Consider the following 16,113-nt stretch of genomic DNA (forward strand, 5'->3'; position numbering starts at 1 on the left):
CTATCTATCTATCTATCTATCTATCTATCTATCTAGATACAAAAAAAGGGGAGAGGCTAACCTTAGTGGACAGTCCAGGGGTTCCTGGTAAACCTGGGCGACCGTTTTGACCTGGTGTCCCTGGAGAACCAGGATCACCTTTGGCCCCATCACTTCCTGGTCGACCCAGACTACCCTTAATACAGAACAGAAATATTATTTAGTATACATAAATAGAAAAACAGTATCACTTAATGACAGATTAGTGTGTGTAGTGTCTATGTGTCTACGAGCTACTTGTCATCACATTCATGATTCTATGACTTCAGTGATGTGATTGTGTTGCATTCTAAACATTGTTTTCTTCTGTTTCTTACTGGTATTCCAGGGATCCCTGGTTCTCCTTTTCTCCCTGGAAGACCCCCTCCAGATATAGTTGATCCTGGTTCACCCTGAAACATTAGCCGAGTGATATGATCTGGCACACAGACTTCATGTATGATTTCTTCTCCCTCAAACAATCCATGACACTCACAGTACATACTCACATAAGGAAGTATAAATATAAAGCTTAGAAATGAAGACATTGCTCACCCTTTCACCTTTATCACCCTTTGTCCCCTGTGGTCCAGTTAAACCTGGTTCACCCTGGAATGATAAAAAACAATTTAGGAGTTGCTGTTCTTTATATTCAATAGTTCAGCATGAACTCTGCAGGTCAAAATAAATGATGCTAACTGACCGGGCCTCCTCTGACACCAGGCAGGCCCTGTGCACCCTGTGAGACAAAAAGCCACAGTGAATTTATTGAATCCAACATAAACACATTCAGTAGTGTCTCTACTCAGTGATTTTCTGCCTCCAGATGCAAGATTCCAATCTTTAGGTGTAACCACATCATGTCCTTGGGGTTATCGAATAGAGACTGAGGCTGATCTGTTTGACTGGAGTCAGTGGGAGAAGTGGCTCATTTCCATAAAACAACAACTCTTTTATAAAAACTGCTAAATCCGTAAAAATCAGACGACTTCTGTGATGAGCTTTAATATCTTGGCCATAGACTAGCAAATTAAAACACTGTCACAACCAAAGGTAAAAATACATAATTAATTAATTAATTAATTAATTAATTAATCTCTCCCATTACAGATAAGAAATCCACTCTGCTGTACACAAAGTCTAACTTCTGTAAAAATGAGGGGAGCATTCAGTGACATCAGGGAAGTGATGCGATTGGCTCCCAGTGATACATGTGACTGAAGCTTCAGCTAATTAGCCACACATTAGCAGTTACGCTGTCAACAACACTTAAACAGACTGGATTAGAATCTTTCATCTGTGGTTATATGTATCTTTGCTCTACTCACCGGGACTCCTGCAGCTCCAGGAGAACCTGGTCGCCCTGGCAACCCTGAACTTCCATCAATACCAGGAAAACCCTGGAATGTAAAACAAGCTGCTTGTGACCTCTGTCCCAACTGTTCATAAAATTCATATGATACGACACGGCCTCAGCTACACTCACCCTTTCTCCCTTTTCTCCTTTCACTCCCACTGAGGGGTCAACAGTGATGGTCTGGCCTGGTGTACCTGGGCGTCCCTCAGGGCCTCTGGGGCCTTCCCTCCCAGGTAAACCATCACGACCCTGCATGATTGAACACACAGTTATAAGAATATGTTGATACACTTGAGTTTTGCTCTGTTGATGTTTTGTGATACTGCATCGATTCTTAAAAGAAACACTGCATCAATTTTTAACTATTTATGTGCAAAGAATTATGTTCTACTGACAGACACAAATATTGTTTCTTATGCTTACATTTTTTTTAAGTAGTGCAATGATTTCAGAGGATATAGAGGCTGACAAATGCATCAAAATCATTACTTTTTTTTTAACAGATTCGCTTTTCATGCATATGCTATTGTGCTCTTTATAACAGCCTCCCAAAGTTATAATACACTGCCTTAATTACATCAACACAATATAACACAATATATTGATTCACAACTATGTATCATCATCAGCAAAATAACATCATACATGTGCCAATATATAATTCTAATTATTAAGCTGTTCTATAAACAGTCTTAAAAACTCAGTATGTCTACATTGACTCATTGGATCATTGTTGGTGAATCACTCACAGCCTCTCCCTTGCGTCCGTCTACACCGTCTCTGCCTCTTTCACCCTGAGGAGATGAACAAAAAATAGCATCTCAACACAACTTTAATGACTACGCTATGAAAATGGTGAAAAACCAAGAAAACTTCTCCACTGTACCCTTTCTCCACGATCTCCTTTCTCGCCCTGAAAGAAATGGAAAAACTATTTAGAATTCAGAGGAAGAAAAGACCATAAAAGGAGACTTTAAGGAGAGTTATTATGTTTCTCAGAGCTGGAACTCAGACTGTTTCTTCAAACTCAGGCTACAATATGCAGAAAATAACTCACCCGAGGGCAGTTAATGGTACACTGGTCTGTACCTGGAAGTACCTAAACAGAACAACAGAAAGGGAGACAGATGTATGTTAATCACACAATACAAGGGAAAAAAATATCAATGTGGTCTGAATCTAAAATGAAAAACAGGATTATGAACAACATATACATATATTTGTTGTTCTTGCCTCTGGTATTCTGGCGATACCACAGAGCAAATCTGCCAGGTCAGTATGGATTGAGTCCAGCTGTGCTGCGTTGCGGGCGTACAGGATGTTCTGGGTGCTGCCGTCCGTCACCGCCCGACGCAACTCCTCAGTGTCGGCCTGGTCCACGCCCACTGCTAACACTGTCACACCTGACACACAACAACAACAATAACTGACTGAACAGGCAACAGGTTTGGATTTATGTGTGTAGGGTTTGCAGTATAATCTGTTACTGCATCTGACTTTGGAGGTTATTAAAAAATATTTAAAAACAGTTTTACTCCACAGATGAAAGAATGGGTCTGTGCAATGACTGAAACTGCGCCCTATGAATGATGCTTAGTAGATTAAATGATGACAGAGGGGAGGGGGTGACCCTTTGGGACAGATTTTGGGATTACATAAAGGTAGATGGGTATGCATGTATGAATGTATGAGTACATGTGCAGGTGTGTGTGTGTGTGTGTGTATACAGATACATATTAGCTGACATTATTATGTATCCACCTTCTTTTGTATTTGCTGCCTGTCTATTATCTTGAAAAAACATGAGTCTGTCATCAGAGTTAATTGTTAATTATATACTACCTGTTCCTGTATGGAGAAAAATATTAAGTTTACCCTGTACCAAGCCTTTGAAAAGTTCAATAAAAACTTGAATTCCAAAAAAACAAAAAAAACAAAAAAAAACAAAAAACAGTTTTACACATATTTAGAGTATAATGTCTGACTGATCTGACAAATCATAGATGAGATGAAAAATGGACAGGATCAGGCTGGAGGTTGACGTAGATGGGAGCAAACAGAGCCCTCTAATCTTTGTCTCAGGTTGGTTTCACTCTAAACATATTTATTGCAGCATACCTGTTGTTCTGAGATAGTTCGCTGCAACGGTGAGATTGTCAGCAGATTTTCTGTCAGCTATGATGACGACAGCGCCAGGAACTCTTGGTCTGCGTCCAGCTGAAGTAGTCAGAAGGTACTGTATGGTGAAATTCACCGCTTGACCTGCAGAGGGAGACAGATGATATAATAAGAGCTGACACATGAGTCTAAGTCTAGGATGTATCATTGGTAGACAAGATTTAGACTTCCCTGCCAGCCATAAACACAAAGTAGAACAGTTTTGCAAGCATGCAGGATTTAAAAGGCTCCAGTACCAGTTTTGTGGTGTATATAAACACACAGGTGACACATTATTAAATGACCTGAATGAAAACATAAATGAATATGGCAACTGGAAACTAACTAATATGATTAGTAACAATTCAGCCAGTCTACCTCACTAACTGATACTGGTAAGTAGCAAGTTATTGCAAATTTACAGTGAAAAATATGTTATTGTATAGATTTACAAAGACAATCATGTACAAATGTATTAAAATGTCAAATGCATATTGGTTGACTCTTTTTTTAGTCAGCATTTTAAAAAGACTTTTGTGGCTGCTTAAACAAACCAGAGGATCACCAATGATTTAAACAAGAATCCTTGAAAATTCCTTGGTAAAAGTCTATTCTCTGGATTCCTTAGTGAAATCTGATGACATAGGACCCTGGAAATGAAACCATTAAGGATCCCTCATTGTTTTTAAACAACTATATACTTCAAACAGCCACAATAAACTACACACAGAGATAATCAGCATGTTGTTTAAGGATCATAAGAATATACATCAGCAAACAGATTACTGACCAATGCCATTCCCTGGACCTTCATCAAAAGGTGTGGACTGGATCTCTTGAAGCAGTGTATCAGAGCTGCGATGGCGATTAAGCATGAACCATATTTTGGGTCTGTAACCATATACTACAACTCCCAACTGAAACAGGAAACAATAAATTAAATGTAATCCAGAGTGTGTCATATACTGAACTGTGAGCAGTATGAAATATATTAAATGTACCTGTGAGTCACGCTCCCCGACTGTGTGGAGCGACCGTGCTGCACTTGTAAGTAGCGCCCGCAGAGGCCTTGCAAGATTAATCCTATCTGTAGATGCTGGCACCAGAAAAACTACATCCATACGCCCACCCACACACACTACAAACACAGAAATCCAGAATGTTATGTGATCTGCAGTATTATTAGATACTTCAGTCAAGTAAAGTTAATGAAGAGGTATGAGCTGTCATGTTACCAGGGTGTTCATCTACAGAACTCTCTGTTCCCAATCCACTTTCAAAGCTGGGCTGAACTGTGAAGCGGTATCGACGACCCAAACGCAGCCCAGTCACCTGGTACGAGGTGGATGAAGCTGGGAGTGTAACGGACAGGCCTGGACCAGTATCTGAGGATTAGGAAGTGTTAACATGATACACTTACAATCAAGGTGTTGGAGAGAAGTCATATGGATCATGCACATGTTGTTTGTCACCTGTCTCATCTCTCCAACGTAGAATATATCCTGTGGCACCACGTAATGGGGTCCAGCCGAGGCGCACTGAGTTCTGAGTAACCTCCGCCACTCGTAAACGGGTGGAAGGCAGCGTGGGGGGCGGGGTGAGGTCACCAGCTGAATCAGAAAAATCATAATCCAGAACTTATCCACCTGGGATGTTCATCACAATGTAAAATCATACACTCTCTTTCTTCATAACTCTTCTGACAGCATACAACTGCTCCACAGGATGGTGTTTATCATTTAAATACATAAATATGAAAAGACCCGACTCACGTGTGGTGATTCTGACCGACACCGGGGTCCCCTCTCTGTTCTGAACTAGAGCCATGACCTGCACTTCATATTGAGCTCCAGGGTCCAGACGCTCTAAATTCACCGTTGTTACGTCTCCCCCCACCACCTGACTTCTTTCATCACCACCTACAACACAACACTAAAACTATGGTATACATTCCACATAAACTGACAAAGAGGATAAGTTATTCCCAAAGAGTCCAAAAATAGTCAAACCTAAAACATGGTATACTTAGTTTAACCCATACAGATCCAGTGCTAATTTTATGTCAGTTCCCAAATGAATTTTTCTCTCTATTTAACCTTTCTTAGGTGATTTATCACCATTTATTATAGCATTATTCTCTGTATTTTTTTTTTTTTTTTTACTGTAAATCATATATTTTCCTATATTGAATCTCCTGTACTTAATTTAAACGCTCATAAAAGCTCAGAGTAATTTCAAAAATTATATCAAAACAGATAAAACTGAAGAAAAAATGACTTTTTCAGTCAAATCTATCATTAACTGAACATAAACCCAGCGTCTCCATCCACTGTCATTGATCCAACTCCATGGGTTTTATGTTTATGTTTATGTTTATGCATTTGGCAGACGCTTTTTTCCAAAGCGACTTACAGGTTTTACTGGTGAATCAATGTTGTAGAAGATGACGGTGTTTCCACATTCACTATGGAACCTCTGAACGTCCAAATGGGTCATATTTGATGACCGTGAAAAGATGACAAACTGCATTTTACACCAATTATTTACATGTATATTGTGGTTGATGGTGGATGTTTGGGTCTTTATGGGTTGTCAGTCACTAGAAAAACAGCTGTACATAATGAACTTTAGGAAAATATTAAATCATATAAAAGTGGCAATAACAGAGTCAACAAACCATCAGTCCGTTTCCAAGTCACACGATAGGCTGTTGCTCCCTGCACACCAACCCATGTGACTCGAACATCCTCTCCTCTAGTCTCATCAACCTGCAGTGACGTCACAGGCCCAACTACAGTTTGATCTGATTCTGCAGGTCAGAATGGGGAGCACATTGTCAGCATTGTTCCTATTTTGTAGTGTCTAGAAAACACTCAGTTTCAAACGCTCACTACTGCACCTGTTCGTATATTTAAGGTGGCAGGATTTCCTTCTCGAGAGCCACTCACAGCAGAAACTAAGACACTGTACACAGAATCTGACTGTAGTCCATCAATGGTGAAGGAGGTGACGTCAGCAGCCACAGTCCGGGTTGCTTCAACTCCTATGGATTAAAAAAAACCAAATAAAAACAGAATATAATGAGTAGCCTTTATTACTTGTGTATTATTTTGCATCTGGACAATGCTTTGTAAAAAACACTAATTGTCGCTTGCCATCATCACGTCGCCAAGTGATCCTGTAGCCAGTTGCCCTGGAGGCAGGTGCCCAGGAAATGCGTACCCTCTGAGATGTCACATCAACAATACGAAGGCCAGACACAGATCCGCCATTGGCATTGGTCCGAGCAGACAGTCTAACCTCCTCTCCAACACGCTGATCAACCAGAGTCGCAACACCGACGATGAGAGCCTCATCTGGAAACAGCCCATCGATAGTGAAGGTCGAGGACTCTGCCCCCACAGAGCGAGACTGTTCTGCCCCTGAAACACAACAGGGGGCAATGTAAGGTCATGGACAAACTATGTTCCAAAAACTAGACAGAAGCAATCAGGCATCAGAGGTTTAACTGATAAGGTATGCAACAATGGCAAAAGAGAGATAATCTGTTTTTTCCTTGGAATAGACAATAAATCTATCTATCTATCTATCTATCTATCTATCTATCTATCTATCTATCTATCTATCTATCTATCTATCTATCTATCTATCTATCTATCTATCTATCTATCTATCTATCTATCTATCTATCTATCTATCTATCTATCTATCTATCACTTACTGTTGCCTTGTCTCCATGTAATTCTGTATCCTGTTGCTCCAGAAACACCGGTCCAGGCGATTCGGATTCTGCGACTGTTTGTATTGGTCACTCTGAGGTTAGTCACTCTGCCAACAACTTGCTCTGAAACAAAATGAAGACAACTCCCATGTAATAAATTTCTATGTTTAAAATGCTTAAAAATAAATCAGTATTGAATCCACTGAAAGATTTTTTTTCACAAAAACAGAGCAGATTTTTTACTTTTTCATGAAACCGTTTCTCGTGATTACGAGATAATTATCTCGTTAATTCAGCGAAAACACAAAATTTTTTTATAACTTATTTTTTCTTGTAATTACAAGAAAATTCTCTTGTTAATTCAGAAAAACAGAACTGATTTTCATTTTTTCATGTCAATGCAATACGCTTCCATAGGTTTGGGTTTGAGACATTGGGATATAGTTAGTTAGATAGTTAGGGAAGTAGTGTTGATGGCATTGTCATTAGTTTGTTCAACTTTGCGCAGGCACCTCAATACGGAAACGTATTGCATTCACATGAAAACATTTTAATCAGCTCTGTTTTTCAGAATTAACAAGATAATTATCTCATAATTATGAGAAACTGTTTCATGAAAAAATAAAAATTGGCTCTGTTTTTCTGAATAAACGAGATAATCATCTCATAATTAAGACATAATTATCTCATTAATTCAGGGACACAGAGCCGATTTTTATTTTTCAAGTGAATACAATACGTTTCCGTAATCTTCAGTCATAATATCCTTGTAAATAATGTGCATATTTATAAATGCCTCACTAAAACTGACCACTGTACATTATGTATGTGTACATGTGTTTATTACAATATAGTATATTGTTAAAAAGTTTGAAGAAGTTAAGTATAATGTATAAAAGACACATGATACATAGAGCACAGCAGCATGTTTACCTGGTTTAATGTACACAGTAACTGGGTCTCCTTCATTTTCTCCCACCAGTGCTGTGACTCTGACACTATAGGACACTCCCATAATCAGGTCTCTGAGGTCAAGGGTCGTCTGGTCTCCAGGGATACGGCGTGTTTCCTCTGATGCATCTGATGTGGCATGAAATACAAATACACTGAAACTTGTTTTCATTCAGAATTAGCTGCAATTTAATAAAATGACTGAGAAATGAAAAGATGTGTACCCTCTGTGTTTAGGATAATGATGCTGTACTGTGTGGCCCCTGCGACCCCTGTCCAGCCCAGTCTGACGGTGCTGCCCAGAGACTCCACCACTCTCAGGTTGGACACCCTTCCTACTGGCTGCTCCCCTGCAACGCCACATGATCAGGACACTCAAAAAAATACACACAGCATTTATATAGTGTGCACAAAACATAAATATCCAGCATGGAATTCAACCTTAGCACAATTACGACCCATAAATCAATAGGAATTCAATTTAGGTGTTAGAGTTCCCCCTGGCTAAGTCACTAACCTCTGGAGGTGGTAGAGACAGGTGTGGCCTCCTCATAACCTTCAAACAGGGTGTACAGGGTTATGATATACTCTGTGCTGGGCTGAAGGCCTGTGAGCTCATAGTTGGTAGTGCCTCTAGGAAACGACAGGGTCTGGACACGGCCTCCTGGACAAAATGCATCAAACACTGAGTTGAAACAGCTGAACCTCAGGTCAGTGGGAGTGAGTTGTGGTTGTGTTCAGACTTTCTGCAGCTGCAACTTCATTGGAGACTACACACACGTCACAATATTAGGTTTATTTCTGTTAACTCATGTATTGATCAAATAAGTTTTAACTCTGTAAGGTAAATGTAGCACTTTATGAGACTGTTATAAAAGGGATTTGAGTTGTAGGGAATTTCCTGTCGCACTGGGAATGACTGCAAGACAGTCATAGATGATGGCATTTCTGTTTTTCTTTTTCCCATGTGACTCTATTTCCTTTATTCCCACAGATCTGTGTCTGAGTGTTTTCTTGCAGCAATCTTGCAATCTCATGCATTTTAAGACCTTTAAAGATCTGACTCATATGTAAGACGATTTAAAGCAGATATTCAGATTTGGAGTTTAGGCATTTTCAGAGCCAACAGAAACTTTACAGTCTGTTAACGTCACTAAAATTTTGTCTGATGCTCATGTTTGACTGTGTGTGTGTGTGTGTGTGTGTGTGTGTGAGAGAGAGAGAGAGAGAGAGAGAGAGAGGGAGAGAGAGAAATGCAAATCAGACCTTCCCCTTCCCTCCATTCCAGGCGGTAACCGCGGGATGCCTGAATTAATCTCCAGTTGAGGCGGATCGATGAGGGGCTGGTGGTGACTGCTCTGAGGAGCTGCTGCTCCTGACGCTCTGAGGGGAAAATATTGTGAAATATGGAGGAAGTTAAATAACAGGTTATAGGAAATAAGTGAAAATGTTACATACAGTGAAGAACATTAATTCTGAAGTCAATGTTTATTAGCAACTGTTAACAGGTCATTTTATCTGTGCAGAGAAGCACCGCAATGGAAGAGGTCACAATTCATTTGAACCATTTAAGACCAAAACAGTAGTGACTGAAATTTATGTAAAATGTCAAATACCTTCTGAACCACTGATCTTATCAATACATTTAACCACTTAAGACCAAGAACTATTTTCATGGCAACTTTCAAATTATTTTTTCTCTTCATTTCACCTTTCCTTAGTGATTTATGAACATTTTTCCTAATATTATCCTCTGCATTCTGCTATTTTCAGTAAAAATCAGGTATTTTCCTACATTCAATTTACTGATTATGTAGATGTTTATCAAATCTGATTTGGCTGAAAAGCTAAGAAGCTGCATTTTAGCTGAAGATACATGTTCAACATGAAATTAGTAAATAAATTATGTGAAAAAAAAAAGAAAAATGCAAAATGCAGGGGATAATATTATAATCAACGGTGATGAATCATTAAGGAAAGGTTAAATATATAGAAAAATTCATTTGGAAGTTCCCATGAGAATAGTTCTAGCTTTTTAAGGATTAAACACATGCTCGAAATGGGGTTTTTGTTGCTTATCTCTGAAACCATTAACACTTGTATCCAGTGCATTAACTAAATGAGCAAACCTGAAACTGAATGCACTTTTCATGTTTGCAATTTTGTAAAACTGGTCCCTGTTTATGTGACGTAGATGAATATTTATGGCCAGACCCACAAAGAAGACAAGATTTTACCACAATCTTTCTGTTCTTTTTATAGCAGAAGTGTTTTTCTTTTCCTGTGTTGTGCTTTTGTTGATGAAGAATGAAAGAACATCTGTTTATTTGTGTTGGGTGTCGTATTGAAACTACACATACTTGACACATGCTGATAAATGTGTAAATTTACCATGCTATAACAAACCTTTTCTGCATAAAGCTTTGCCCTGTACCTTCAAAAAGCAAAAGCCACAAGTATTTTTCATTTGTAGCATCAGTGAATAATAATTGCTTTGTGATAAGAGATAAGAGATATTAAGAAGAAATGAACTGACAAAAAAACACTCATATTCCAAATCATTATGGAAGAATTGTTTGCTTGTGCATGAGATGGAAACAGTTTGGCTGGTTTATTAAAAGGTTTTGTGGTTACTGTGTAAAGTTCTAAAACACCAAATAGTTTCAAAGATCGTATCTATGGAACCAGATAAAAAGTCTAAAACATTTCCCAGTGCCATAAATCTGTCAGAATTGCTGTACCGTCATGATCTATTTGTTCCAGTCAAATAGCTTGAAGAATGCTATTTACTTTTCTATGTTTTAATGTGTCAGGAATTTAGGCCCGCCCCCTCTGAAAAATGTCTGCTCTGATTGGCCAGCTCCATAACTACGCACTAACTCACATGTTTTCTGTAAAGAGACAACAAAGCATTTACTTGAATGTAAAATTAGTATTAACCCCAGAGTAGACATCCATTAAAACATTTTTTTTTTTTTTCCTGTAAACAAAACAATTTAGAACAAAAACATTTCTGTCATTACTGGGTCAGATATTATTTATTTATTTGACCTTTATTTAACCAGATAAGTCAACTGAGAACCAATTCTCATTTATAATGGCTTGTGTGGCTTATGGCTTATCGTGACTTAAGAATCTGGTTTCGACTGGCTTGATATGTAAAGTGTCATGAGACAACTTTTTTTTATGATTTGGCGCTATATAAATAAAATTTGATTTGATTTGAATAATGATGACATGGCCAAGAAGCAGCACAAAAAGAGGACTAACAAACAACAAAAAATGGATACATTCATGACAAACAATATTTAACCAGTCATGACAGTCGCATATATAAAATAAAAATGGCTAAATGCAGGTGCAATAATCACAAAATGTTGCCCTCAATAAAATTTAGTCTCTGTTGCATATACTGCAAAAAAACATGGAATGACGAGTGACCAAAAATAGTGTGAATTTGGGTAAGTTAATAAAAATGCTGGAACGCAAAGCAGGCGTTATAGATGCTGAGTAATAAATCAAGATAAGATAACAACGGTAACAAACTGAATGATAAATGACATCCAGTAATGAAGGAGGGTTTTATTCTGTAAATTACATCATCGTTGTGTATGATTGTCATTTTAACCAGATCCTGGCATTTGGATGATGTGTAACCTGACATTGAATTTGATTTCATGGGATCTTGGTTGACACTAAAGGACCAAACACATTCTTTTCCTAATCAAAAAGAAGAGACATCACAAACCAGACACAACAAATGAGTAGTAAATCCTGGTTTACACAGGAACAAACACAGAAGAATCAACCGTGCTCCAGTGTGAGTCAGCATTGTGCACAGTATATACACATGTCATGCCTTTGATTTCACATACGGTTTCCAGTCCTGCTCTGGTACCTCTGCTTTCAGTTACGTGCAGTGACTCAACCCTCACTGAAGTAACACCGGTCAGACTGAAGTGACACCATATGGGTATTACTCATTACAGGCAGATGGTGTGTGTGTGTAATCACTGTGTAGGTGTGCTAGAAATGTTCCTTAAACAGAACTAAAAAGCACCATGTGTAGGTTTTAGAAAAGAGACACACAGCAGGGACTCTTGGCTGTCCTTTCCATTTCTGCTTCCTGGCACTCAGGTAGAAGTGACAGAAAATGGGTCACGTTTCAAGCAAAAATATATTATGACTTACAAAAGTAGCATGCAGAAGGTGATTCACACAGTCTAAGTGTTTCCATGTGTTTCTATGATTGTATATGCAGTATATAGAACCAGAACCAGAACTCATCTAACTACAAGCTTTACGTACCAATTTACTGTTTACTATTTATTCATTCATTCATTTATTTGTTTTGAGCACAAGGAAAAACAAAACATCTTTATGTGTACAAGGAACTAATATCAGAGCAAATACATTAATAAATAAGGGTGATCAACCCAATATGGCGATTGCCATGTACACTAGTAATAACAAAATAAATTCAATATGTATTGCTCAAAAAGGAGGGGGAAGAAGAAAACTTATTAAATCTTACCCCCACCTCTCATTTATACAACATAACACATTACTTTTGCTTCTTTAACCTCCTGAGACCCAGGAAATGTTAGCAAAGTACAAGCTTTTTTTGTTTTTTATTAAATAAGTGCCTATATTGGAAACATCATGATGTAACAGTTTTTTCAGATGCAGTTTTTAAAATTTTTATGAAATGTCCTTTGTGGTGGACAGTTTTCTTTTCTTTTTTTTTTGTGTAAAGTTGTGAAACTCTCGTCCACAAATGTGGACAGAAAACCCATAGCTGGGTCTTAGGAGGTTAATGATATAGTAACATTGGTTTGGAGTCCTAATAATGTCAATAACAGATAGAAAACAGATTAGGAAAACTGATGTAAGTAAGTAAGTAAGTAAATTTTATTTATAGAGCACTTTTCACAGACAGAGTCACAAAGTGCTTTATCAATTCAAATCAGAATCAAATTAAGTTTACAGAGACCCAACAGAATCCTTCAGGAGCAAACACTTGTGATTGGTGACAGTGGCGAGGAAAAACTTCCCTTTAACGGGCAGAAACCTCGAGCAGACCCAGACTCCTGAAGGATGGCTGTCTGCCTTGACCAGTTGGGGTTAAAGAGAGAGAGAGAGAGTAAAAGAGGAGAAAAGAGAGAGTGATAGAGATATAGAGAGACTGGGGGGGGGGAATGACACATGGAGTACGTTATGATGAATACATAGAGTGTAATCAGTCTGTGGTGGTCCTGGGTCAGTTGGGAGACTAAAAAGCCTTTTTGAACAGGAGGGTTTTGAGGTGTTTCTTAAAGCTCTCTACAGAGTCCATGGACCGTAGGTGTAGAGGCAGGTCATTCCATAGACGTGGTGCCACAGCTTTAAAAGACCTGTCACCGCGTGTGCTAAAACAGGTCCGTGGAACCATCAGCAGGTGCTGTCCTGAAGACCTCAAGCTACGAGTCGAGCTGTAGGGCTGGATCAGGGAAGCAATGTATGCAGGGGCCTGGCCATGTAGGGCCCGGAAAGTTAGCACAAGAATTTTGAAATGAAGACGATATAGAACAGGGAGCCAGTGGAGAGATTTAAGGATGGGAGTGATGTGGGTTCTCCTGTTTGTGCGGGTCAGGAGCCTGGCAGCAGAGTTCTGGACAAACTGTAGACGGGCCAGCTCCTTCTTGTTTAAGCATGTGAACAGGCTGTTGCAGTAGTCTAAGCGAGAAGACACAAAAGCGTGAACGATCATCTCGAGCTCATTTATGGACACCATAGATCTGAGTTTGGAGATGTTGCGTAGTTGGAAGAAACAGTTTTTGACTAGGTGTTTGGAGTAGAATTCTAAAGACATGTCCTGGTCAAAGATGACACCCAGATTCCTCAGTTTGGTCTTTACCGAGGAACTCAGGTCTCCAAGGTGATGTTTGATCCCTGGGATTGCACTATCCGGGGCAATGATGAGGGTCTCTGTTTTGCTGGAGTTCAGCTGGAGGCTGTTATCATTTAGCCACTGCTTCAGCTCTGACAAGCAGTTGATTAAGGAACTCAGTTTGTGGGGCTCAGAGGAGTTAAAGGAGCAGTATATCTGGATGTCATCCGCGAATAGATGATAGGAGACATCACTATACTGTCGGATAATGTGGCCAAGTGGGAGGACATAGAGTAAGAATAGCACTGGTCCCAGGACAGAGCCTTGGGGCACACCACACAGTAGATCCGCTGAGTCAGATTGGAAGTTGTTTATTGACACAGTGAAGCTTCTGCCGGTCAGGTAAGAGGAGAACCAGTCTAGCACAGGACCTGACATCCCTACCAGGTCCCTCAGTCTCTCAATCATTATGGTATGGTCCACTGTGTCAGAGGCTGAGGAGAGATCTAGCAGGACCAAGACCGTGGATTTCCCGGAGTCAGCCACCATCAGGATGTCACTAGACACTTTTAATAGTGCGGTTTCTGTTGAGTGGCGTTGTCTAAACCCAGACTGAAAAGTGTCATAGATCTGGTGTGTCTCCAGAAAAGCTGTAAGTTGTTTAGACACTGCCTTCTCAAGGATTTTGGCCAATAGGGGGAGCTTTGAAATGGGCCTGTAGCTTTTGAAGTCTGTGGGGTCCAGTGTGGTTTTCTTTAGTTTAGGTTCTATGATGGCCTGTTTGAAGGAGCTGGGAAACAAACCAGTTGAGAGCGACAGGTTAAAAAGCTTTGTGACCCATGGTCCAATAGTGTCAAAGACACCGACAAGGAGCTTATGGGGGAGGATGTCTGCAGAGTGATGTATTACACATAGTAACTATCTAACTGATAGTCGGCATAACTTACAATACAATATATTTCAACAATAATCACATACCAACATGGCAAACAGTGACAAGCCCATTACCAACCAAGGTAAGAAAAAGCCATGGACCAGCAATTAACAATAAGCCCTGCCCTCCCTGTACTGTGCCCAGACCATACGTTTGTAAAGTGCTTTAAAACTGTGGATACTTTGGCATTGCTTGTGATGAAGATCCAGACTGCTCCACAGTTTCACCCCACATCTACACAGACAAAAACTCTTCCTGATCAAAACTTAGGCAGTGCAAAATTTCAAAAGCCTCTTATGTCATGAGTACTCTGTCTAAGCGCAACAGACCTTTGTATGTTCAAACTGTTGTTATTATTTTGTGTAATTACTAAATTATCACCTGTTTTTTTTTTTTTATTAATTGCCATCACTGATCTTTTAACCTGTTTTTCATTATGGTATAGGGTGTGCTGCTTGACCTCTTGGCCAGGTCACCCTTGTAAAAGAGATCTAGCTCCCAATGGGATTTTATCTGGTTAAATAAAGGTTAAATAAATAAATGTATATCTGTGTTTTTGTATAAGTTGAGAACAGGCTGAGATGGTCAGAGGCATATAGACAGGAATGTTGAACTACTGAAAGCACACCTACCTATCTTAAACCTGGCTGTTGCTCCAGGGCCCTCAAAGTTACCCTCATACAATGGGATGATCGTGACGATGTACTCGGTGTCTGGCTGCAGTCTGGTCAAAGTGTAGACCTCACTGTCACCCCCAACCTCAACAGTCTCAACGTCACGGCCTTTGTGAAGACAAAACAAAGCATTTAGCTATAGGTTTGTTCAAAATATGATAACAGAAATCTAAGCATGTTGTTTCATGTCTGTTTTGTTTGGGTCTGACCTGTAAATGGTCCCCAGACCAAACGGTAGGACTGCGCGCCGCTGACGCCTCTCCATCGCACGCGAACGCTGCCCTCTGACTCCGTCTCCACAGATAACTGCTGCACCGCCTCAAGGGCCACTGACACATGAAAGAACATGAACACACAGACACACTCAGACAGCACGAACATAATATTAACTATTTACAGCACAAGAAAACAATCTCACTATATATATATATA

General features: G+C 39.5%; 1 protein-coding gene across 3 annotated transcripts in view; it reads right to left on the reverse strand.

The window, feature by feature from the left end:
- col7a1 (collagen, type VII, alpha 1) overlaps window positions 1-16,113 on the reverse strand; it is an 89,936-nt gene that overhangs the window by 56,354 nt on the left and 17,469 nt on the right. For all 3 annotated transcript variants that reach the window (XM_030135291.1, XM_030135290.1, XM_030135289.1), the window contains exons 11-36: window positions 15,891-16,010; window positions 15,640-15,789; window positions 9,471-9,587; window positions 8,722-8,868; window positions 8,429-8,554; window positions 8,187-8,333; window positions 7,254-7,376; window positions 6,688-6,954; window positions 6,432-6,575; window positions 6,210-6,341; window positions 5,305-5,451; window positions 5,005-5,142; window positions 4,768-4,917; window positions 4,534-4,670; window positions 4,323-4,449; window positions 3,494-3,637; window positions 2,609-2,778; window positions 2,433-2,474; window positions 2,262-2,288; window positions 2,125-2,169; window positions 1,505-1,624; window positions 1,347-1,418; window positions 722-757; window positions 574-627; window positions 357-431; window positions 62-175 (exon numbers count right to left, since the gene is read on the reverse strand). In XM_030135291.1, the coding sequence (XP_029991151.1) occupies window positions 62-175; window positions 357-431; window positions 574-627; window positions 722-757; window positions 1,347-1,418; window positions 1,505-1,624; window positions 2,125-2,169; window positions 2,262-2,288; window positions 2,433-2,474; window positions 2,609-2,778; window positions 3,494-3,637; window positions 4,323-4,449; window positions 4,534-4,670; window positions 4,768-4,917; window positions 5,005-5,142; window positions 5,305-5,451; window positions 6,210-6,341; window positions 6,432-6,575; window positions 6,688-6,954; window positions 7,254-7,376; window positions 8,187-8,333; window positions 8,429-8,554; window positions 8,722-8,868; window positions 9,471-9,587; window positions 15,640-15,789; window positions 15,891-16,010 (3,071 nt within the window). The remainder of the gene's footprint in view (window positions 1-61; window positions 176-356; window positions 432-573; window positions 628-721; window positions 758-1,346; window positions 1,419-1,504; window positions 1,625-2,124; window positions 2,170-2,261; window positions 2,289-2,432; window positions 2,475-2,608; window positions 2,779-3,493; window positions 3,638-4,322; window positions 4,450-4,533; window positions 4,671-4,767; window positions 4,918-5,004; window positions 5,143-5,304; window positions 5,452-6,209; window positions 6,342-6,431; window positions 6,576-6,687; window positions 6,955-7,253; window positions 7,377-8,186; window positions 8,334-8,428; window positions 8,555-8,721; window positions 8,869-9,470; window positions 9,588-15,639; window positions 15,790-15,890; window positions 16,011-16,113) is intronic.

Source organism: Sphaeramia orbicularis, chromosome 5 (assembly GCF_902148855.1).
Source record: "Sphaeramia orbicularis chromosome 5, fSphaOr1.1, whole genome shotgun sequence".
Classification (NCBI taxonomy): domain Eukaryota; kingdom Metazoa; phylum Chordata; class Actinopteri; order Kurtiformes; family Apogonidae; genus Sphaeramia; species Sphaeramia orbicularis.